At 36.5% G+C, this 25,025-nt stretch overlaps 1 protein-coding gene across 3 annotated transcripts in view; it reads right to left on the minus strand.

Moving 5' to 3' along the window:
* Positions 1-3,594: 3,594 nt before the first annotated feature.
* The window catches only part of KLHL15 (kelch like family member 15), a 33,458-nt gene continuing 12,027 nt past the window's right edge, over positions 3,595-25,025 (minus strand). For all 3 annotated transcript variants that reach the window (XM_057537559.1, XM_007185138.2, XM_007185139.2), the window contains 2 exons: positions 24,155-24,866; positions 3,595-8,889 (listed from right to left, as the gene is read on the minus strand). In XM_057537559.1, the coding sequence (XP_057393542.1) occupies positions 7,780-8,889; positions 24,155-24,859 (1,815 nt within the window). In that variant the 5' untranslated portion in view covers positions 24,860-24,866 and the 3' untranslated portion in view covers positions 3,595-7,779. The remainder of the gene's footprint in view (positions 8,890-24,154; positions 24,867-25,025) is intronic.

The raw sequence follows: 25,025 nt of genomic DNA on the forward strand, positions 1-25,025 counted from the left end.
TCCATAACACTCTGATCCCTGAGACAGCTTTCTATTGACTCCTTATTTTCCTGGGTATGAGTCACTTTCCTGTTTCTTAGCATGTCTCACAATTTTTCATTAGAAACATTTTAGATAATATATTGTAGCAACTCTGGATCCTGTGGGGTTGTTTTGCTGTTTTTTTGGTTTGCTGTGTGTTTGTTTAGTGACTTGCCTGGAGGAATTGTGGTGGCTATTCCCCGCCCCCCTCCCCCACCCATGTACAACCACTGATGTCTCAGCTCACTTTTCTTTTTTTTAACTCTTGTTTTTATTTTTAAACTGGGATGCCCAGGGATCACCGGAGTCATCACAGCTTTGTGGTCAGCCAATGATTGGTCAGAAGTTACACTTAAACACCTTGAGCCAGTAAAGCTTCTGCCCTTTGCTGAGCAATCTGTGTGTGGCCTGGGGAATGCATTCAAAGTCTGTGCAGTTTCCAAGTCTATTACAGCTTTTATTTTCTGTGTTTGCAAGGCCTCACATCCAGCCAGGGACAAGTAGCTTGCTAGGGCCCTCTTAGGTCTCCCCTTAGTTACACACAGCCTTGTCCATGAGCACAGCTTCCTAGACCACCAGGGTTAAAGTAAACATCTCATTCACAAGATCTCCTGGTCTGTCCACTAGTCTATTGCTAAACCCAATCACTATTGAGACCTCAGGCTAGCTGCAGTGTCGGCCACACTGACACATGGGATTCTCCACACTCCATTCCAAAGAAAGGCAGACCCCTCCAATGGCCCTGGTACAACTTCCATGCCACAGAGCTGGGGGACAAGGAGTTAGGATGAGAACAGCCCCAGGCTAAAACATCAGACTCCCACTGTTCTGAGGTTCAGTACATTTTCTTGAATACATGCTTCTCAAGTTGTTGGATGCCTTTGGTCAATTTCCAGAGTCTTTACACTTTTTTTGACAAGTTTGTTCACTTTTAACATTGTTTTTTAGGGAGAGGATTTGCTGAGCTCCTTAGTTGGCCATTCTGGAAGTCCTGCTCCTTAAATCATACAAGTTGTACAAATTAATTACACAAACTTATCTTACTCCTGGGGGGAGGTGGGACCTTCCTTGGGATGTGAAATCCCCAGGGTAATGTTGCCTTGGCAAGATTTTCACTTCAAGCCTGGAAGCTAACTGGAGCTGCAGGAGTTAAGTCCTACTTTGTAAACCAGAGTGCCTGAATCAGTGGTCCTCTGTGCTTGTTTTCTTTCAGTTACTCCTTAGCCAGGCTTTTTCAAGAGCATTCATGGATCATATATATTCCATGAAAAAAAGAGCTCCGTGGTCAAATGTTTGATTTACACCTAGCTAAACAAAATCAAATGAATTAACATAAGGACTTCTCAGTCTTTTAACATGCTAATGTTTGAGATTCTCTAAGAGAGAGAAATGATATGTAGGGTTTCCTCAGATTATCATGACCACTGAACACTATCCCCCCGCCCCCCAGAGCATTTCAGGGGATTAATGATCTGCAAAACACCCTCTGGTCTTGTTTTATTTGACATTTTCAGCCTGGGTCAGAAATACTGGATATTAAGGGAAGAACTATCTGTTGACAACTGTGATAGCTGTATGCATCAACCTTTTAGACATAGGAGCGATGGTAGTGGAAACTGAATGGAGGGACATTCCTCTGGGAGGTCAATTTTGGCAGATAATCTAGCTCTCTGATACAGCTGCCCCTCCTCACCAGGAGTATTTCATTGGTGATCTTCCAAGTTTCTGGGTTCTATTTTTATTAAGGCAGACTTATCATGTGCCAGACATTAAGTCAGACTCTTGGAAAATAAAAGGACAGCATCTGTCCTCAATGAGTACAGTTAAAGGTAAGGTAAAGAAGACATTTATAATCAAGTGTTAGAGGAGGTGGGGTCTAGGTATCCACAAGGTGCTATGGTAAGACCAAGGGGACATTTAAAAAAGATGACAAAGGCCATGATGCCCAGGCTGCTTCTTGAAGGCCAAGAAAGGGTTAGCCAGGAAAAGAAGAGGGAAAGATCATGTGTGAAGGCAGAGAGGCTGGAGAGAACATGGCATATTCAGGGAACTCCCAGCAGCTTGCATAGCTAGAGAACAGGGCACAAGAGAGACTGAACAGGTATGAAGGGCATGCTAGGGAGTTTGAATCTTATTCTCATGGTGAAGGGGGATTACTAAAGGCTGTTGAATCTCAGGATCAGATTTACCTTTTGAAAGTTCACTCTGGAAGCAGTGTAGAAAATGGATTGTGGAGGTAGAAGATCAGAGAGAAAGCTCCAGGAGGCCAGTATGGATGGCAAGGTGAGGGCAGTTGACAGTTTAAAGTGATAGGAGTGGGTGAATTAAGAAGTTGGGGTGAAGCGGTAGAGAGGCAATGGTAGCGCCACCTAATAATATATGGAATACAGGACAAGGGGCAGGTTTGGGGGGGAGAAGATAATGTATTGAGGTTTGCACGTGTTCAGTTTGAGATTCCGATAAAACATGTGAGAGATGTTCAGAAGATGGTTGGAACTCTGGGTTGAGAAATAGAGATTTAACAGGTATCAGAATAAAAGTGGTAGGTGAAGCCATAGATGTGGGTTAAACTGGACAGGGAATGTATAGACTGAGAAGAAAGCAGAGACAAAAACCCTGAGGAACTATATTATCTCCCTCTTCCAAATGCCTACAGAATCTTTTTGTAACTCATAAAGCAATAAACATTTATTAGCTCAGTGCCTATTATGTACAAAAAGTATCATGCTAGATATGAGGGTACAAAGAGGAATAAAAGAAGGTCCCTTCATCCAAGGAGACTATGATCTAATTGTGGAAGGAATTATACCCAACTAGTATGCAAAATGAAATGAAATAAGAGCTATAAGTGTGTTGAGCATAGAAGAGGCAATTAATTCAATGGAAGAGATAAAACAGGTTTCAGGAGGGGAGGAGAGCATTTGAGTTGGGCTTTGCAAAATAAGTGGACTTTGCAAGCAGGGAAGGGGAAACAAGGCAAGCGATTTGAAGCTGGAAATTAGCAAAGATCACAACAGAATAGAGTGCGGGAAGTGATAGAAAGAGGCGGGAAAGGTGGCTTGAGGCCAGGATCCAGGGAATCCTGTCCAGGTTTCTCAGGAGTTTATTTTAAAGAAGGCACACATGTGCCTAAATACATCCAAGTGCTTGTGTTGTAGCAGATTCATTTCTACCGGATTCCCTGATTTCAGAAATGCCTTTAAGAACACTGAATCAAAAATGCTAAAGGAAATCTAAAAATCACCAAACTAAGGCTTGAGGGCTTATAAATGCTTTTTCTCAGTTCTCTATTTCCATTCTGCAAAACTCTGTTAGTGGAACTTTAATTACTTGGCTTCACTATAAAATTTCCATTGCATGTAAGTGTAAATAATTTCACTCAAATGCTCTCATTTCAATCTGTGGCTGAAAGCATCGGTAGAAATTACATTTTTGTGGCACTTCCTTGGCACGTTGAAGGAAAACAAAATGTATACCGTTAATCAAGTCAGGAGCGACTTTGAAAGTGATAGATTATATCAAGATAGTAAATAATAAGAGATGAAGTATATTTTAAAGATTAAAAATATTTTATTTAAACTTTTCTTCATAAACACTTTTAACATTTTTTTCAATTTAAAAACAGAATGGATAGCATAAACATGTTTTGAATAGATTATATTCACGGCTTGGGAAAAATTACCTGACAAAAATGTAAAGGCTTTCAAAACAGGTATAAAAGGCAAACCTTAAATTATTCTAAGATTTTTAAATCGGCCCTAGGATTATTTGACTACTGGCCCAAAATGTACCTAAAGGTCAAAATATTTTTTCTATAGACAAAATATGCCCAAGGGGTATAGGGCATATACAAGTTAGATAGAAAATAACCTCTCTGATCACCTCACTGGAACATTCCTTCAGAAAGCAAACACCTAATCCTTACTGATATACTGATTAATAAGGTTTTTAATGTAGTTGTTCCCAAAGATGTAAAAAGAAAATCTAAGAACATTAAGGAGGAACAAACAAAGCTGATGGCATTCTCTCAATGTTACTTGTGTAATATTGAAGTTATACTGGTATACTGAAAGGAAACGACTTTCATGAGTTTACCTATTCCAGTCTATGTCTATTGAATATTTGACTTTATAAACTCTTGATAAACTAATTTTTCAGAACTTTCATTTTTAAGATAAATCTCTTTTTAGAAGACATTTATCCCCAAACCAACTCTAATCTGATAGAACGTATGATCCCTAAAAATGTTCAGAGTACAAAAAAAAATAAAAAATGTATAATAGGCAAACAGGAAAAATGGCACTAGCAGTTTTACTGCCATATAGCCCTCATTTATATCTAATTTACACTATTATCTATGTTGTGTTTTATACTTCAGTCTAAAATTTTAAATTACGTATTCTCAAAAGAGCTAGTCTTTTCTGAGAGATAGCTTATAAACTGAAATAACAATTTATATTATAAACTGAAATGTTATGACCTACAACCACATATACATATATAAAAATAGTCCCACTGAACGTTTGACATGTTTAGATAATGCAGCTCAAATAATTTGTTATAAAATATTTTAAAGCTTAGTTTCATGTAATTAAGACAAAACCATTTTTACCACTTCTCCCCACACAAATGTGTGTGTCCTTTACTATGACTCGAGCAGGCTTCCCAGAATGAGGTGTCCAAAGGTGCTGCTTTAGAAAAGATAAGTGAAGGGCTCAGTCAATATTTCACAAATTATAGTAACACTCACACAGAGTAATGAGGACACAGAGAAAGCTGTCTCAAGAAAAGCTAATAATTCTATTAATTAAGCTTTACTTTTTAAAAACCAGTAGTATTTCTTCCAATACAAAACCTTCAAGGTGAGAATCTTGAATTTTATGAAAAGGTTGTAGTGCAAGGATTTTCTTTAAGCAGATTAAAATAAAAACTTAGAAGGTCAAAGACATGGAAGAGAACAAACGTTTCTAATTAAGATGCAATTAACAAAGATCAGCTATTTTTGTAAAGTCTGGCATTTAAAATGTAAAGTGAAAATTAACACACAAAGATCACAGCAATTACACTGTATAGTTTTAAATCTTACTGAATTTTTAAAGATCTATTTTGAGCACATATAATGTATATAAACAAAAATGGTTCCAAATGAAGCACACAAAAAATAAAGTTGAAAAAAATTCTATGAAAAAATTTTCCATAGTTTAGTATAACAAAAATAAATCTCTTTCAGCAATTAAACCATAATTTTAAAAGGGAATGTAAGTTACTCATGGATTTAAAATAACCTAAATTAGCACTACATATAAACAGAAGAGTTTTCTCATACATTCAGAACCCAAGCAATAACAACTATTCTTAAAGCTCAAAACTGATTACAGCTAACATCAGGTCAGACATGACTTAACGTGTGAAGCTAAACCCAGAGTTAGTTCAAGTTAAAAGATTTCACAAATTTTCCAAAACATGAACTTTGATCTTGGCCTTGTGTTTTTACAATGAAGACCAAGAATATTCCATTGTTTGCCCAGATCTTACTTTAACTAGGACTACGAAGTCATATCTAAGCAATTAAAGAGAACCACCACTGGAGTGTAAAAGCCTGATGGGGTACCCTGTCTCGGTCTTTTCCAGCAAAAGACAACAATGAGGAAAATAATGAAGACGTTACTGTTATTTTCTTTAAAGCAAGATGGGACACATATAAAACACTAAGCCAACTAATATATTAGAAAAAGAATTAAACGGCTAATCTAACTCCTAGTTTTCAAAAATAAAACGACTAAAAATGATTTTTAAGATGTAGAAAAAGACTTTTACCCATATTAGCATGGGAAACAGGATACTGAATTTCGTTTTTAGAAACTGAAAGTAAATGATAGGACCACTTAATAAAAATTTAAGTCTCGTACAAAAAAAAAAAAAAAATTTAAGTCTCATATACAAAAGAATATTAACTTGATTTCTAAAACCAATTCCAATGTTTTGCTTTTTAAAAAACTACTTATGTACCTGACTGTTTCTAGCCTCCAGTTGTAGAGTTTTAAAATCAGGTTTTTTTCATAGTTGTCTATTTTAATTGCAAAAATGAAACAAGTCTTCACATTTCCATGATTTCACTCTTCCACTTTATATTCAGTGGTGGCAGCAGCAAAAAAAAAAAAAAAAAAGTGAAACTAGAAAACTTATACAACAGCCATATAGAAGGCATTGCAATATTGCACCAATATCCTAAGATCTGGCAAGTTTTGCCAGTGTAGATCTAGTCTGTATCATATATAGAGTCTACTCAGAAGAAAATGGCATCAATTTGAATGATCCACTCCCTGGTTATTCTTGCTTAATTTTGACAACTATATGTTTTTTCTTCGAGTTTAAAGAGTTGAAAGGTGTGGCTAATCCTAAAACACTTATTATAAATGCTTTTAAACAGTTATTCTTGATCCATTCTGAACTTTGAGGTTACTATCCTTCATGCTAGTAGCTTTCAGTAAATAAAACAAAAGCTGAGGGCTTATATCCCCAGTGCCACTAAATATTTTGTACTAAATAAACAAGTAGATATGACCAGTTAAGACTATAATTCTATTCCTTACCTCTAAGTCAAAACTGAGCTCAAATTTTCCACAAGTTGCTACTTTCCATTCAATAACAGATGCAGCAGCCTTATTGAATGTAAAGAACGGGAGTTGCACTTACTTTTAAGGGGCCTTTATTTAGGAGTCTGGTATTACCTAAGTTCTCTTTAAAAGTGCTTGCACGCTGCAGGGCCAGGGCTTGTCATATACCACTCCGATTCTCACTAAAAACAGGGTAACATTAAACAGACTGCAAAGAAAAACATTTTCAAAAAGAAGACATACATCGATAAGCAACACTAACGTTTACTTTTGAAAATAAAACATAAAATGTTAGTTTTCATAAAACCATACATGTTTCAGGAATATAAGGAGTTTGAATATTACTGAATCAGTATGGACTGAAGATAGGCTACTCTGATACCAAACGAGGACTCCAGTTATTTTAACTTTCTAAAAATGTTAATACATGTAAAGACGTTACATCTAGAATACAACAAGTATGGCAAACCGTGTGTGCAAGTGCACTAGCTTAAAAATATAGAATCCTAACCACGCATAAAAGGGGATGTGCCTTATATATTCATAAGATGTAAGCAAGTATGGATATGCTTTCACTAACACAATGCAGATAAGAGAAGGCAGCTTAGAAATAGTGTTTTGAATATAAAAAAGTTAAATTTGTAGAAAATTTATATTTTTGCATTTTCAGCAAAAAGCCATGCAAAAAGGTCAAGAGTTTTAAACTTAAATAATAAAATCAAAAAGTCTAACAGACTGCAATACACCGAAATAAATGTTCAAAAAGATTTCAGATAGAGATAGGAACTGAAATTACATCCAGTGACACTTATCAGGTCTTCTCTTAGAAGATGCATGACTCCTACACTGACATTTGAAAGAAATGTTTAAAGCATAACATCAACTTGCCAGATAAGTGAATCGTTCTATTAAACTGCTTCTGGAAGTAGTTTCAAGAGCTAGCGCTTAGAATTGACTTATTGCATGAGTTTGAGGCCACTAAAAAGAAAAAAAAGGATGCGAGCACAGAATGAAAACATTTTTATATTAGACCAATGGCTTTGATAGTAAAACTGGTGAGGTTCTTCTTTATGTTTTTTAATTAACTACTTTGTCTCAAACAAATTTTTTGTTTGGCTTTTTTGAAGGGAGAAAGATGCCATTAGTTGCAACGTCTGACCTCGTCCAGTATATATTCTGGAAAATGCAGGTTGCATACTTGTAAACCATCCAGCTTGCAGGGCATCCGCGGGTACTCATCTTCCTTCCATTTGTTTTCATCCGGATCAAAAGTGAGAATAGAATCGCTGTAATGACCATTGTAGCAAAGGCCTCCAAGAACCATTATCTGTTTGTCCAGCACAGTCACACCATGGCCACTTCTACCAATTGGCATGGACGCCAAGATGGTCCACTGATCAGTCTCTGGGTTGTACACTTCTGTGGAAGGGCATCCCTGAGACTCAAAAGAGGCCCTCAAGATCACACAGACACCACCGAAGACATAAAGCTTGCCATTGTAAGAAATCATCTTGTGAAAGCATCTAGCGTAATTCATTTTGCTCTTATTCTCCCAACAGTTGGTAACTACTTGAGTTCTCCTGGTCCGCTGTTCTATGGTCCCTTCTTTACTGGGGTCAAACACGCACACTTGTTTGGAGGTGGAAGATGAGGTGATTCCACCAGTGATAAACAACTTGTTATTGAGCACTGTCCCCTCATGTCCATATTTGTTAACTGGATAAGGATCCACAAATTCCCATTTATCATTGGTAATATCATATCTCTCTGTTGAATAGAAAGTCTCATCTCTGGTTCTGCCTGCTACAGCGTAAATAAACTTTCCAATAACACCAACTGCAAATTCTGAACGTGGTACAGACATGTCTGCCATCCGGAGCCAAGAGTTTTGTCTTGGGTCATACCTGAACACTTTGGAAGAAGCATGGAATTCGCCATCTGGGCCCAGTTCTTCCCCGCCCAACAAGAACACGAAGTTATTCACGATAGCAAGGCAGTCCGGACGCAGAGGTACTTGTGGGCCCTCCAGTTCCCACCAGACTCTTGGTTTCTTTAACAGAAGTATTTTACTGTTAACCATGCTATGTCCAATCATGCCTCGGAATACTGTAGTTTGGGGTTTGGCAGAGCGGATGCGGCTTGATTTCATGTCCAACAGAGGCTGCTGGTGAATGTTCTGAAAGTAATTCAAGGCTTGATCAACTTCATAGCGCAGCTGTCGGGAGTATCTATAAAATTCTGATGTCTTAACCTAAGAATACAAGTAAAAGAATTTAACAACAAAAACAAAAAACAAAAACAAAAAATAAAACATCAATGGCAAACAAAATATCAAAGCCCACTAAGATGATTAGCTTATGATTTTAAGCTACTTTACTAAAACTGATTTCCTGTTAAGATCACATACTTTCTATTATTTTTTTTACAAAGCTTTTATCGTATTTGTTTTTGTAATTTGTATTTGTACTAATTTATGCACATTCCCAATCTTTTTAAAAGTAAACAAGTTATTTTCCAGGCACAAGCTAAATTCCCCTAACAAAATGTATTAATCACCTAATATATGTCGGGCCCTGGGCTACAAGTGGTGGCTATACGAGGACAAGTAGAGGTTTCACGGTAGAGGAAACGTTGGCCTTGGTTTTCTTAACCACAAGGAACACTGTAAGAACACCCATGACTGAATAATTTGGGGAATTAAGTTAGTGAGTTAGTAAAAATTTAAATACACACAAAATTCTCAGTTGGTTTTTGACATAAAAACTTGGTCTGATATCATTAACTCCTATAGTAATAATTCAGTTGACAAGAAAAGGTCAAACTTTTTCCTTTTTGTTTTTGGGGTTGGAACTACCTAATTATAATGACTGCTAACATCTTATGAAGCACTTTTAAGTATCATGCTAACTACTGTGGGGAGATTAAAAAAAAAAGAGTATAAGATGTGGTCCATTTCCTCAAAGAACTTAGAGTATATTTCAGGAAATGAAAACAAATACACATCTACCAGTTTTAAGTAAATGAGGCAACTGACAGTTAGGTATGAAGCTGTATAGCACATCTGTGAGTGCTACGAACTTTACTTAAAGAACATATCAAACTGGTCCAAAACATTCAAGGGATATTTTGTGAAAGAGGCAGGAAGTTGGAAACCAAGCAGAAACAGCCTGTATCACAATGACAAGGGTGAGATAAGAGGGCTAGGATTTGGATGGTTACCATTTGGATCCTGTAGAGATAAAATCGACAGATTTTATACTTTTTCTCTTTATTGAAATTGTTCACTATTATTTGCTGTGATTTCTTTCACAGTTATTTTGCTAGGAAGAATTAGGTTGTATGTCCAATCATTGTGATCGTATGATTAATTCTTTGTATTAAGAACAATTACACTATCTTTTCTCTTAGAGGGGTCATTAGGCTAACAAATTAAATATTTAAGCGCCTACTGTGCACAGCCAGTAGTCGACTGCTACACAGGTTTTGAAGTAACAGAATCAGCATAGTAATTAAGCACCACATCAAGCAGCCCAGTATGGTGATTAAGAATTCGATTTAGGAAATATCTGACTTTGCCACTCACAAGCTGTGTGATTTTGGGCAAGTGACTCAGTATCTTTAAGCCAGTTTCCTCATCTGTATTACTGGGACAATAGCACTTACACCTCATAACCCTAAGGTAGGAGACAGGCAAGATTATCCTACGCGGAAAGGACTTAGTATGGTGCCTGTCATGTGGCAGTGCAGAAAAAATTACGGCTGTTATTAGCTATTATTACTGACCAGGGGACATCTGTGGAAGTGTCACTCAATTTACGTTAATGCATCTGATGATGTGCGTTTGTTTGTGTAAATATTCAGTCTTCCAGAAAGTAGAGGAGAAATGAGAAAAACTGTTACTTTGTACCTAATCCTCACCAGAAAAGCATGACTGATGACATGCAAGTAGGAGGAAGCTTTAGAGGAAGCAGCCGTGTTGTTTGGAGATCAAGAAAGAAAGGAAGGGGAATGGTGCCCATAATGGATAGGCAGATTTCAAGATTTTCAAAGGAAAATTAGGATCAATTCCAAGATCAGAAACTGTGTAAAGAAGCTCGAGAAGGCTTGGAGGCTCTCAAAAGCATAATGCTGACTGCATAATTGCAAAACATACTGATGAGGGGAAGAAAGGGAGAAAGTATCTAAAAAATCTGATGTGCTGCAGAGAGCTTTCTGGAATTCGGATGTTAAAAAACTACTTACGACAGATGGTAAAAAACAGGCACATAAAACAAGTATTATAAAGAGTGAAATGGAGCTGTAAGAATATTGTGAACAAAGCTAAAGCCTAAGGAGGAATTGTGACTTTACAAAGTGCCAGATAGTGAATAAATGGCATTTTAGAGGTTAAAGTAAAAAAAAAAAAAAAAAGTAGAGGAAAAAGTGAATTCCCCCCTGGATGAGGTGTTTAATGTAATATTAACAAAGATAAAGAGAAACGGCCTATCTTATTTCCATTCTCGGCTAAGAATATTATATTCTTCCCAATCTGAAGATCAAACACAGTAACTAAGAAAAAACTTAAATCCAAGATGGCTGAGAAAAAAGAAAAACCAGCTAGATATTCTCACCGAGTTCAAGTCATCTGATCTCACAAATCATGTCCTGGGATCCTAGGAGCCTTCACAGATAAGGGTGTTTAACTGCTTTCTGTAATCTGTGTGGAATCACGAAGGATGGCAGAGGACTAGAAACCAGACAGATTTCCGAACTAAGACTGGTTAGCTTGAGCCTGATCCTGCATTGTTAAAAACTAGTTAGCGCTTGCATATAAGAAAGCACTACAAACTAGGAGGCAACACAGACTCACCAAGTAATGCCAAGACTGACCATTTCTGGTTTAATTTTTGATGATGTAACAACACTGCTAGAGAATGAGAGAACCTATGACTTCAGCAAAGTAATCAACAAAGCCTAGTCATAAAGAAAACAGAAACACTAGGGACCCATGAACCACCTGAAATTGCAACAGTAATTATGTTAATGCATTTGGGGGGGGAGGGGGAAATCCACAGCTTTTATCAGATGTTCCAAGGATCCACAAACTCCAAATGTAAAGCTTTAACTGACTCTATCCTCACTACGAACCAACAATGTGATATGACAGTCTTAAGAACTAATAAAATCATCGACTGAATTAGACAGTCCCACCCTCTGTTCAGGTGAAACCACAACTAAGACAGTGTTCAATTCCACCAGTGTACTTTAGACAACAAAGTGGATCATGTCGAGAAGACAGCAAAGAGATCCAAATCACAGGAAGAGTGGTCAAACAGATGAAGAATGTTTCAATCCAAGAGAAGACTCAGGAGAGAAAGATGGCAACTGTTTTCAGGACCAATAAGTAGAAGTTAAGAGAAAGACTTTAGGCCAATGTAAGGAAAAGCTTTGCAATTAGGACTGACAACATAATGGATGTTCACTGCATTATTATTTGTAAGAGCACAAAAACTGGGCACAACTCACATATTAATATGAAATTGGTTGACCAAACTCTGGTATATAACATGCAATCATTAAAAGGAATGAGATTAATCCACATGCAGTAACACAGACATTCAAAATGTCAAAATGACAAAACCTGCAGAACTGTATATATAATATTCTCAAAAAATAAAAATGGAGTTTTGCAGTCAGCAGTATATGCAGGGGAAAAATATATATAATACATGTACAACATATAGTTACCAGTGAGCTCTTGAGGGGCTTGCCCTTTTTAGATTCGAAATAGGTCTGTATTGGGCTTTTCTACAGGGACTACAGTAAAAAGGGTACGGGTGCATGTTCCCAAAGTGAAGAACTGTCTACTTCTGGAGTCTAGCATCCTGCCACTGAAGGTAGTCCAGGTGTGGCCACCTATCAGGAGGGCTGGAGAGAAATTCCAGCATCACACGAGGACTAGGCAGAATGGCCTATAATGGCTTTCCACCTTCCAACCCCAGGTTCTTGCAGATCACGTCAAACTGGGCCAGCTTAATGGCTTCCTAGAGTCACTTCCTAGTCTTTTCTTTTTTTTATATACCCAATCTTCTGGTCCCTTTGTCCTCTCCCTATTCATTCTATTGTGCTCCTTTGATATTTGGGTTCCAATGAGTTTACAAGAATCACTTCAGCACTATGTTGCAGTCCCAGTCAAAGCTACATCTTTACCTGATCTGTTCTACCTCTAAGCCTGTCACAATAATGGAAGTTGTGCCTTTTGAGATAGCTATTATACCCTAAAAGATATTCTAACCAAAGAAATTTAGCTCTTACTTCTCTCTGCCAAGGCTAGAAGTTCTAGATCTACCTTGCCTTTTCCCAGGGCTACTTATTGCTGCAATTTTCCTCTAAAACCACACAATATCAATAAGCATAACTAGCTTCTCCTTTCATGATAGAAACAGGAAATTAATGCCTCTGTGATAATCCTGGACAAAGTAATTATAGATACACTCTGCTTTAAAACAAAAAGTGTAGGGCCAAAAGCTTCTTTGTGAATGGAATCACTTAAAATGCATTAATGAAGGGAGCTATCCGAAAAGAAACGTGTGGCTCATCTTTTCACAGAGAAAGCATTTCTCTCATCATTTGCTCCTCATATAACAGTTTAACTATCTGTGTATCAGGCTCTCTCAAAAGAAAGATATGGAAAGAATGACATTTCTTTCATGTTCTGAAATACTTTCCTTATCCTTTCTAGGACTTAAAAAGCTGTCTTATTTTAAAACTTGGAAAGATTATCACGTTTTTTGCTTTGATACTTTAAAAAATTGTATTATGAAAAGCATTTTGAAGTGAAAGTATTTATTACCTCTTAAAAACAGTGATCTGAAAATTTTAAATTGGCCATTTCCTCCTCTAATCTTTTGGTTTAATGAAATTGTGTGCATGCACATATGCATTTAGAGAAAATGTGAGAAATTAATAATTTTGAATGTGATTCCTCTAAATATATTTATTAAGTCAAAGAAATAATAGCTAGCCGTTAGCACTGGGTAAAAATTCCATGATTCTCTTCTGTCAAAATGTTATATAATCCACTTACTAAATTTTTAACTTTTAAAGGTAATTTGTTTACACTGCTCTTAATTTTGAAAGAATTAAAATGAAGCAGGCAATATAATTAAAACAGGCATTTCCATAGAGCTTACTACCTTTATTTGATTAAAAATCTACAATTTAAAAGTATCTACTAAAACAGGCTATAGTTTAAAAAATGATTTTAGGCTTTCAGCCAGCCAATTTAAGGTATTATCAGCTGTTTCACCTTTCAAAAGGATTTTAAATGCCCAATATACTAAACCAAAGAAACAAAAGGCCTTTTATTAGTTTATCCAGTTGTAGGGAGGTGGGAGGGGTGAGGACTGAGGGTTAGAATAATCTCTGAACTCAAGATCCCAGGTCTTAGACTTGACACTGTCCCCAAGTCACTGTGTGACCATGGAGCCTCCAGTTTAGGTATTTTCCCTTTATAAAAGGAGTAAGTTGCATGAACAGACACCTCTCTAGCCCTCCTACATCCAAAACTGCTAACCTAATTTTTGCAATGATGAGTATAAGGTGTCATGTGGAAGGAAGACTGAGCCCTGGCTGTCAGTTTTATCATCCTTCCTCCATGATTCAGTATTCTCAAAAGAAATACCCAAAAATAAAGCAGTTACTGTCATGGAGCTTTAGTGCGAAAACAAATTATGTCTTTGGGAACCACAGCGACATTTGATATTAATTTTGATAATTCAGTAAAATGTGGAAGTCTTTATATGTTGTACTGCAAAAACATCTACCCTGATATCAGAGGCTTACTTATAAAATCATGCTCAGAACTGAAGCTTGTATTGATTTATGTGAAACAAAATCATCACCAAAAAAGCTAGTTACAAAATGCCTTTAATCAATCCCTTTGTCCTGAAAAACTGAAAAATGACCAGGGATAAGGCTATTTAAAAAAATTAGTTCCTGTTAAGCACAAATCCTCTCAATAACACTATAATTGCAGTCAAATACCAAACAGTTAAAACAAATTTTAAAAAGGATTTACACATCCTGTCCTCTCCAAGTAGGCAAGAGTCTAAAGTATTGACAGCTTCAGAAGGCAAGTGACCAGGGCAAATGGGGGCAAGGGAAAGGACTCCCTCAGGACAATATTCTTATAAGAGTTTCAGCACAATTTGGTGAGTCCTCTATCCCTTCAACTTTTCTATAGATAGTGAAAAATATTTAACTCAAAAATAAATGTGCTTCATATGTAGAAAATAAACTTAGGTTACCAAGGGGGAAAGGGGGGCGGGTGGGAGGGATAAATTGGGAGATTGGGACTGACATATACACACACTACTATATATAAAATAGATAACGAGTAAGAACCTACTGTATAGCACAGGGAACTCTACTTAATACTCTGTAATGACCTATATGGGAATAGAATCTAAAAAAGAGTGGATATGTGTATGTGTAACTGATTCACTTTGCTGTACAGCAGAAACTAACACAACATTGTAAATCAACTATACTCCAAAAAAATTAATTATAAATAAATAAATAAATGTGCTTAGGGAATTCCCTGGGGGTCCAGTGGTGAGGACTTGGCGCTTTCACTGCCAAGGGCCCAGGTTCGATCCCTGGTCGGGGAACTAAGACCCCACAAGCTGCGCTGCAAGGCCAAAAATAAATAAATAGACATAAATAAATGGGTTTAGAAAGTCTAATTTCCTTCCAATTTTGGTACAACAGTAATAGAGCACCACTAGAAATTAAATGAGTGCACAAGCCTAAAAGGTAGAAAATAATGTAAAAGACTTAAGAATATCTTATCACCTGATTACACTAATATTTAGATAGTACAACTAAGTTCTAGAATTCACAACTTTTTTTACACAATTTTTTCCCTACTTATGTAAATACTCTCAACTATGTCAATATTTTATTTATAAATACGGAAGAGCAGAAGGAAAGTCAAATAAAAGGTTTAATCCTAGAACTAACTTCTGAATGAGCAAGGCTTACCTATGACACATGTAACATTTTCTGGGTAAATATTAAATTTGAGAATTAAAACTTTAAAGCCTAAAATCTTAATATACCCCCCTGGTTCCTTTCCTGCTCCTAACCTTTTCTCCAGTCATTTTCTGAATTCTCTGATCCTTTACGATTTCTGCTTATCATTTGGTTTCTCTCCCTCTCTTTATTTCCCAATTCATTAAAAAGATTTTCTCCTTTTACAAGTAAATATGGCTGTCCCCATTCCATGTCTTCCTTTCCTGTTACTCCACAGTCAATTTCCAATTCTATGCTTTTGTTTTCATCTCCCTTTTATTTAAAAGGAAAATCAGCAAGTAAGGTTGAATTTTTTAACTCCCATTTTCAATAGGTTCCTACCAGCTTAATACAACCTTCTAATAGTCTCTTTCCCAGGGGATTTCACAGCAGTCAACACCTAGTCAACTCCAGGAACCTGGAGTGAATGCAAGTCAAAGGTGGAAAATAAGAGCACTCCATATCTATACACAAAGGGCAGAAGACTGGAGAGGAGAAAAACACCTTGGGTGATTTTTAAAGAAGTGCACATGTATTAATTACAATCATCCAAGTCCATGGGGCTGGGAGGGAGGGGTCGGTAAAAAAGAGACTGATGCAGAAAAAGACATTGACTGAGAAAGTACGCTTAACCCACTGACCTAGTTTCAAACAAAAACCTGCTTATCTCTGTGCTTTCACTCCAAGGGGCAAGTGAGCTGATTGTTAAGTAATTTCAAGTTTCTAGCTGTATAAGTGCTATTTAATATATGAAGGGGATTTTAAACTTTTTCAAAAACAACTCAAGCTTATTAGAAATTCTAATCAAATTTCACATTGGAAATCCAGGTTACTGTCTTCTAAAAAATATTTTTATTGTCAAATACAGCACTGCTTGTTTCTTCTAAAACTGAGGGTTAGAGGGAAATTTGTTTTTTCCTCTAGATTTGTCTGGCTGTAGTTTAAGTCATTAGAAATAATTACTTTTTTCGAGTTTTTGGGCTAAACTGTGGTAACACTAAAGTTAATGGTTTGGTTTCTGGACAGAAATTTTGGATTGGTCAAGTGCTAGATTAGTCAAAACATGTTGTAGTGCCTAAGTGAAGGAATTCTGAAGGGTACACAGCACCTACATTTTACATAGATGTGTCCTTGCCCAGGCAATTTCATTACCAAGTGGGCTGTGCCTCAACCAAAATATCGCACCACCCAAGGACGACACATTAAGAATAAATTTCCTTATGTGTCATAGTCCATTGTTAATGCTATATAAACCAACTATGCTGATAGAGAAATATTTGGAAGATTATCAGTGCTTTGTGAAGACCAGTTCTGAGAGCTACCACATTCTTAGGAAGGTACTAAGGGTCTTAGTAAGGTATACTTGGATACTTAATTTGTAATCCTTAAATTCTATCAGTTCCAAGGTGAGTCCAGGACACCTTACCCCATTTTAAACTGTAGCTTTTAAAGCCACAAATTCTGGTCCTTAAGTAAAAGACATTAAAAAAAAAAGTGTTAGCCTTTCTGAAGCATTTTCACTCTGATCCTAGGATTAATATTCACTAGTAATGAACTTATCTTTTTTCAATGGACTATCAAAATTATCTCAAGGCTGTAAATATCCTTATAACAACAAACTTTTATAAAATGCGGATATGATTTGCTAAATCCAAATATATTCTCAGTGAAGGAGAATTAACATCTTTTCTCATTAAAACATTAGCTGTGCTCTTCAAAAGTTAAATAAACCTAATTTGGGGGGATATGGTGAATTACATTTAACAGGTTAGGGGGGAAAAAAAGGCACATTAGGGTATCTGAATATCATGAGCTAGTTTATAAAACAAAATATTTGGAATAAAGCAGAATTCATCTATATAATCTGATTCCTTAAAAAATAATTTTCTTTCCTTTTGAAAAACTGTAAGATCTTATGATTATGATTAATATAATTTCTAAGGGGATCACTGGTATGCTAAATCTTACCTTACGCATATTTATGATACTGAAGATGCCCTGGGTTCAAAAATATTAAAATGTCACTTTACTAAAAAATCAACATATGGGTATTTTAATGAATAATTTAACAATTTTGCTAAAAAGGTCTTTTCTGTACAAAAAAGTAAAAGAGGCATTTTGCCAAATATACATTTAATAAAATGTTTTCAATAAAGCAATAATTGTTTTTTAAAAACCAAAAGACCAAAGAGAGCAAAGTTTAAACTATTTAAATCTCCACATCACTGAAATTCAGAATGACAAATGTCAGGCCTTATCTCTGTTAACAGATGCAAAGACCATTAGAGTTAGTAAAAATACATGACACAGACATTTGCATTACGTAAAAACTGAGATTGAAGTCTAGTATTAAAACTGAGAATGGACTATAGTTAAAATGAATCATATTCCTAACCATGTCAAAAGGACAAGATCCTTACATTTATTTTCAGCTTTCCTCGATTATACAGTGAAAACTCCAGAATTCTGCTTTCACACCTTAAAGTGTTCCCACATCTTACACTTTTTTCAGTGCCATTAAAATTCTTAGGCTATGTTTCGTTCATGCAAACATGTTAGAATTTTCACAACTCTGTAACAACTTCTAAACCACCCAAGCAGGGCCACAGGGTTAACTACATGCTTCCTGCACATGAGGGTCCTCTCCCTACTCTAGTAGCTTGGACTGAGAAGCAAGCAGACCCGGGTTCCAGTCTGGACAGTGCCACTTACTCTGGGATAAGACTCCTAACTTTTCTGAGCCTGTTTTCTTACCTACAAAACAGAGATAACCTGTAGACTCTACCTATGTGTAGAGCACTCGGTACAAGGCCTGGCATCTAAGTGTAAGGTGTTCAGATAAGTAGAATCACTGCCTCTAAGGAACTTGGTGAGGAAATCTGGAAGTCTTGGTCTCTTGGGTGATGATCCTGTCCCACAGAGTCAGTACAAAAGTTAAGACAGTCTGTTTTCAGCTGGGGAGAAAATCCAGTAGACGACTAGGGGAAAAGATACTGCAGAAGAATAAACCCAAAGATTTTGGCACAGCTAGAGGGCATGTTTCGGGTCCCTGGAATCAGTGGGGGCTATTCCTTAGGGAGAGGCAGAATGGCCCCTCACAAAGCCATTGCTCAGATCTGATCGTTACTACCAAAGGAAGAATTAAAATCTCTAAAGGTTTCTTCACGAAGCTTTGTTCAATCACTTTTTATTTTCCTGAGGCCAGGGAAAGGATTCTGACAAAGAGATGCTATACTTAAGTTATCTTCATCAGCCATTCCACAGAATAGTTAAGTAGGAAGGTTCACTTAACACTAAACTGTACAGAACATTTCTAAAGGCTAAGGATCCAGGAGAGGGTTAAATAAGTGAGAAAGGCTGTTTAATGTATGCATATTTAGAGTTTCTAGAGCACAACTTACTCCCTGAACTTGTAGAGCAGCGCTGTGCAACAGAAATATAATCTGAGCCACAAATGTGAGCCAAAGATGTAATTTTTACACTTTTTAGTGGCCATAGTTTAAAAAGCAAAAAGGTGAAATTGACTTTAATAATGTATTTTAGCCCAATATATCCAAAATATCATTTCAACATATAATCAATATAAAAGTTAGTAATGAGGTAATTTATATCCTTTTTGTCATCTTAACCTTTGAAATCTCAAATCAGACTTGTCACATTTCAAGTATTCAAATGCCACAAGCAGTGATTGTATTGAATAGCATGGTTCTAGAGATACACTACTTTTTTAATAAAAAGAATAATCTTTTAATTTTGACACTTTAGCTAATTTTAATTCCAATAAATTGAATGGAAGGGCTCCAAATTTTTTTTAAAAGGGGGGGAAATTTTATGAATCTAAAAGGAACCTAATGCAGAGTACTGTGAATAAAGTCCTTGATGATTTTAGTCATGGGATTGGGCTACTTAGCCTCCTAATAAAAAAAGAATGGCAAATTCTAAGTTTGATCAGAGTTGCTAAGTGGTTTTCCAAGACTTTATCTGGCATTACAACAATATTTTCCTGCAATTGTTCCTGAAAATACACGATGCTAAAAAGTAGGTGTGTTAACAGGAAATATAAGGAAGAGAAGAACTAAGTTAACACCAACACAAGGAAATAATCTGATAAATCCAGAATGTGGGGACACACTAGGACAATCGGTAATCTGATCTTTCTAAAAAAAAACAAAAGTGGGGGACTGTTTTAGATTCTTTAAGAAAGATTAAACAGACATGATAACCAAAAGCAATGTGTAAACCATGACTGGATTCTAGGGCATTTGGGGGACAACTCTGAATATGAACTAGCTGTTAGATGATATCAGGGTCTTATTGTTAATTTTCCTGGGTGGAATGGTATTGAACCTGGGTAGGAAAAAGTCCTTATTCTTAGGAGAGGCATGTTAATAAGTATTAAGGGACGAGATGTCATGATGTTTTCAACTTATTTTCAAACGTTTAGCAAAGGAAAAAAAATCTACATAAAGAAAATATGGCAGAAGATCTAAATAGACATTTCTCCAAAGAAGATATACAGATGGCCTACAGACACATGAAAGAATGCTCAACATCATTAATCATTAGAGAAATGCAAATCAAAACTACAATGAGATATCATCTCACACCGGTCAGAATGGCCATCATCAAAAAATCTAGAAACAATAAATGCTGGAGAGGGTGTGGAGGAAAGGGAACACTCTTGCACTGTTGGTGGGAATGTAAAGTGATACAGCCACTATGGAGAACAGTATGGAGGTTCCTTAAAAAACTACAAATAGAACTACCATACGACCCAGCAATCCCACTACTGGGCATATACCCTGAGAAAACCATAGGTCAAAAAGAGTCATGTACCAAAATGTTCATTGCAGCTCTATTTACAATAGCCAGGACATGGAAGCAACCTAAATGTCCATCGACAGATGAATGGATAAAGAAGATGTGGCACATATATACAATGGAATATTACTCAGCCATAAAAAGAAATGAAATGGAGGTATTTGTAATGAGGTGGATGGAGTTAGAGTCTGTCATACAGAGTGAAGTAAGTCAGAAAGAGAAAAACAAATACAGTATGCTAACACATATATATGGAATCTAAGGGAAAAAAAAAAAAAAAAGGCCATGAAGAACCTAGTGGCAAGACGGGAATAAAGACACAGACCTACTAGAGAATGGACTTGAGGATATGGGGAGGGGGTGGGGTGAGATGTGACAGGGTAAGAGAGTGTCATGGACATATATACACTACCAAATGTAAAATAGATAGCTAGTGGGAAGCAGCCGCATAGCACAGGGAGATCAGCTCGGTGCTTTGTGACCACCTAGAGGGGTGGGATGGGGAGGGTGGGAGGGAGGGAGATGCAAGAGGGAAGAGAAATGGGAACATATTGTATATGTATAACAGATTCACTTTGTTATAAAGCAGATGCTAACACACTATTGTAAGGCAATTATACTTCAATAAAGATGTTTGAAGAAAAAAAAAAAAGAAAATATGGTAAAATGTTAACAGTTCTTGAATCTAGGTGATAGCTATATAGGTATTCATTATACTATTCTTTCAACTTTTTGTATGTTTGAGCATCCTCATCATAAATGAGAAAAAGGAGAGACAATTTCAGATTAAAAGAGAGACATAATAACCAATGTGCTGTATGAACCTTGATTAAATCTTTAAGAAACAGCTTAAAAAAGACATTTTTGGGACAACTGAGAAAATCAGAAAATGAAGTGGATATTACACGATATTAAGGAATGACTGTTAATTTCAATAACGGTATTATGGTTATGTAGAATTTCCTCACTCTTGGGAGATAAGATGCTTGCTGAAGTAGTTAAGGAGGAAACGTCACATCTACAACTTTCTTTAAAATGGTTTAGCAAAAAACAAAAATTTTACATAAAGGCACACACACTCTCCTCTCTATCTAAAACCAGGGTGGCAAAATGACAACAACTATTAACCTACAAGATATGTTTATGGGTGATCATTCTACTGTTCCTTCAGCTTTTTTGTATGTTTACAAAGTCTAATAGACAGTTTTTAAAAATTGAAAGCTAAAAATAAAAAGTGCATATTAACATTCCATTTTTCTAAATTTCAGCAAATAGGATAAAACCACAAATCAAAACTGCCTACACTTTTCCCCATGTAGATTCTCATACTAAAAAAGGACCAGCACAGATGTACTATGTCTTTATTTCTGTGCCCTTTCTGGTTCCATGCATATATAATGGTTTTAAAATGGCCTTGTTTGAGACCTGCAGAGTGCTGAGTACAGGAAAAATAGATGGGCCCTATTTTCAAGGAGCTCAAAACAGTATGGTGTAAAACAGTCCAAATTCTTATTTCCCAACCAAATTTTCCACTTTAGATTCTGAAGTTTAATTTCTAGAGGTAAGGTCTCAAATCTGCTTAACTTAGTGTTTTACAACACATTCCTTTGATAAACATTATCTCTCACACACTGCTAAGACAAGAATCACCGACTACCTTCCCTTCCATTTACCTTACCAGTATCACAAATAAAACTGGAAGATTTATATTATAAAAAACAGAAAGATTTCTCTGTAGCCAGGGCCTTATTAAGTTTTCGTAAGAAATTAATTCAAGAAGGAAGCCTTAACAACATTTTTATTCTGATGAGATTCCCAATACCTGGCCAATAAGTAATAACCACATCCTACGCTATATATGCAAACAGAACCATCAGAAGGTACAGTGATGTTTTATATCATTTACAAAATTGGGAGTTCCCTGGCGGTCCAGTGGTTAGGACTCCATGCTTCGATCCCTGGTCGGGGAATTAAGATCCCGCAAGCCACTCAGTGCGGCCAAAAAAAAAAAAAGAAAGAAAGAAAGAAAGAAGATGATGGAAAAAAAAACCAACCCTACAAAATTACCTGATGGTATTAACTTCCAGCCACTGTCACTACTGACCACCCTGAACTGATAGTTGGAATATAAAAAGGCTCTGCAGCTCAGCACTTAATCATTTACTGCTATCAATTATCCATCATAATGTCCTACAAGAGGGAAAATTTTATTCTCTATTTCATGAGCACTTCCATCTAGACTGAAGTTGAGGGGGGTTTGTTTGCTTTAATAGTGGGAAAGCATTTCCATCTAACATGTAAAGACAAAACAGGATTCCCCAGGAAAAGAGAGCAATAAAAACAATAGTAAGGAAAAAAATCAAAACATCAGAGAAAAATTATTTACATTGTTGATGTGGGGCTGATTATCACTGAACAAAAAATAATTCAATGTATTCTTCAGTTTCAATTATTTCTGTCATATCAGTACATTCTGAGAATAAAGATAAAATCCCACAAAACTGAGTTATCTAGTAAAAGTTTTAAGTTAATGATATTTCACAGCATTTCAGAGAGGAAAAAAAAAGACATGCCAGGCTGCTGAGTGTTATTCGAAGGCGCAAATTTGTTTATTTTTCAAATGGTGTAAACAACCCTCCTTTGCAAATATTATATTTTTATCACCAGGTCTGGTAACTAAAGCTGAGGAACCACCTAACATGAAGGGTGTCGACCAAAGCTTTAAGTGAGCTTTCCAGAAAGAAGAAAAGATGCAAGAAGTAAACAGCGCGCCAGAGGTAACCATGTGATTAGAAACCAATTAAGTTAAGCAATTACTGAAACTGCTTTCTCTCCTTTGGGCAAGAGAGCATCACAACTGAGACTCTGATATAAAAAATGAAAAATGCTTACATGCAAAAAGGCCAAGGCTGTTTTGGAGAAAGACAATTTTAAGACAGCAGAACTATTACATGGTAAAATGTGCACAGGGATGTTTGATCAATGTAGATAGAGGATCTATAGTCTATTTGTTTAGAAATGCCAAAACAACGGTTTTAGACAAACATATGTTTTCATGATTAAATTCAGTTAGTATTCACAGTGAAGGGGGGTGGGGGAGAAGGACGGGGAGGCGCAGAACTAGGCAAGAGTAGGGAAGAAGATCACCACCAGGGCCTACTGGTTTTCAAGAGCTATTTTATGTTTCCTCACTACATTTTAGAGGAATACGAAATTGTGTTAATACTTATCATTCAGAACTACAAAACTCCTCTCAACTCTAATTTCAGCATGTATCACTTAAATTCATTTTTAAAAAGAGAGCTAGACGGACCCAGTTCAAATTTAATTACTCTGTGAAAAGAAAGAGAAGCTAAAGCAAACTTATAATATTTGGGGTTAAATAATTATGCTTCAACTTTAAAAGTACTTTCAAAATGAAACTATTCTACCACCTACCTGGTCCATCTTTCACCCACAAAATGTGCTTTAAAAAACCTAAATACACAAGCTACAACAAATTAGACTTCTTACACATAACTATTCTTAAAAACTATTCATTCTTTCTGGCTCCTGACCAAGCCTGAGAATCTTATCTATAAAGACATACTGCCTTATTAGCTAAACGATGAGTCCTGTCTATTGCTTTCAAATGCACCAACCTTCTCAAAAACACTGGATGGGGTCATCAAACAAAACCTGATGTTCTGAATGATGGTATCGGTATGTCTCCAGCGTCTTCTATCATGCCGCAGCCAAGACTGCACAGCCTCGTACAGCTCTATCTCTGGGAACCTGCTCAGATGATCATTATCCAAGTAAGACATGAGCTTCTCAAAGCTCAGATAAGACAGGAAGTCAGGCCTGGACATGAGTGGTACAAAGTTGTCTAGCAGAAAGGCGTCCAACTTCTCCCTGACTCCCTCGATGTTTACACCGAAATCATCTAAGAGTCTCATAATTTCTGCACAGTTTTCTAAGCAGATTTTTGCTAATAGAAAAGAGCAGCAGAACTTCACCACTTCTATAAGTTGAACATACATGGCAGCCTGAAGAATCTCATGAACAGTACTCATACTCAGTTCTATAGTTCCATAGTACATAAACTGAAGGACATGGCTGAAACCGGTAGCAGTTAGACCTTTTAAATGAATTTTGTCCTGATCTCGCTCCCTCATGTCTGCGGTAAACATAATTCTGAAGTAATCACTCTGGGTGGCCAAGAGTGCTTTATGGGCCTGGAACTGATGATCTTCAATAACCAGAGTGACATCAAGAAGCAATCCCTCCTCATACAGTGCTCTGAACCCAGCAGAGACACTGGTGTCATGGATGGAGGAACAGAATCCTTCCACGTCCCCTGCCATGAATCACCTGGAAAAAAAGTAATCAAAGAAAACTGTGTTAATCATTTCCATGCATTCTGAAGACATTATTAACTTAGAGCTTAAAAAGTTTTTATAATTATCTCAATTCCACTGCCTAAGTCCTACATGTACAAACCCTTTGGGAGAAAACAACTTAAAGGTTTGT

Source organism: Balaenoptera acutorostrata, chromosome X (genome assembly GCF_949987535.1).
Source record: "Balaenoptera acutorostrata chromosome X, mBalAcu1.1, whole genome shotgun sequence".
Classification (NCBI taxonomy): domain Eukaryota; kingdom Metazoa; phylum Chordata; class Mammalia; order Artiodactyla; family Balaenopteridae; genus Balaenoptera; species Balaenoptera acutorostrata.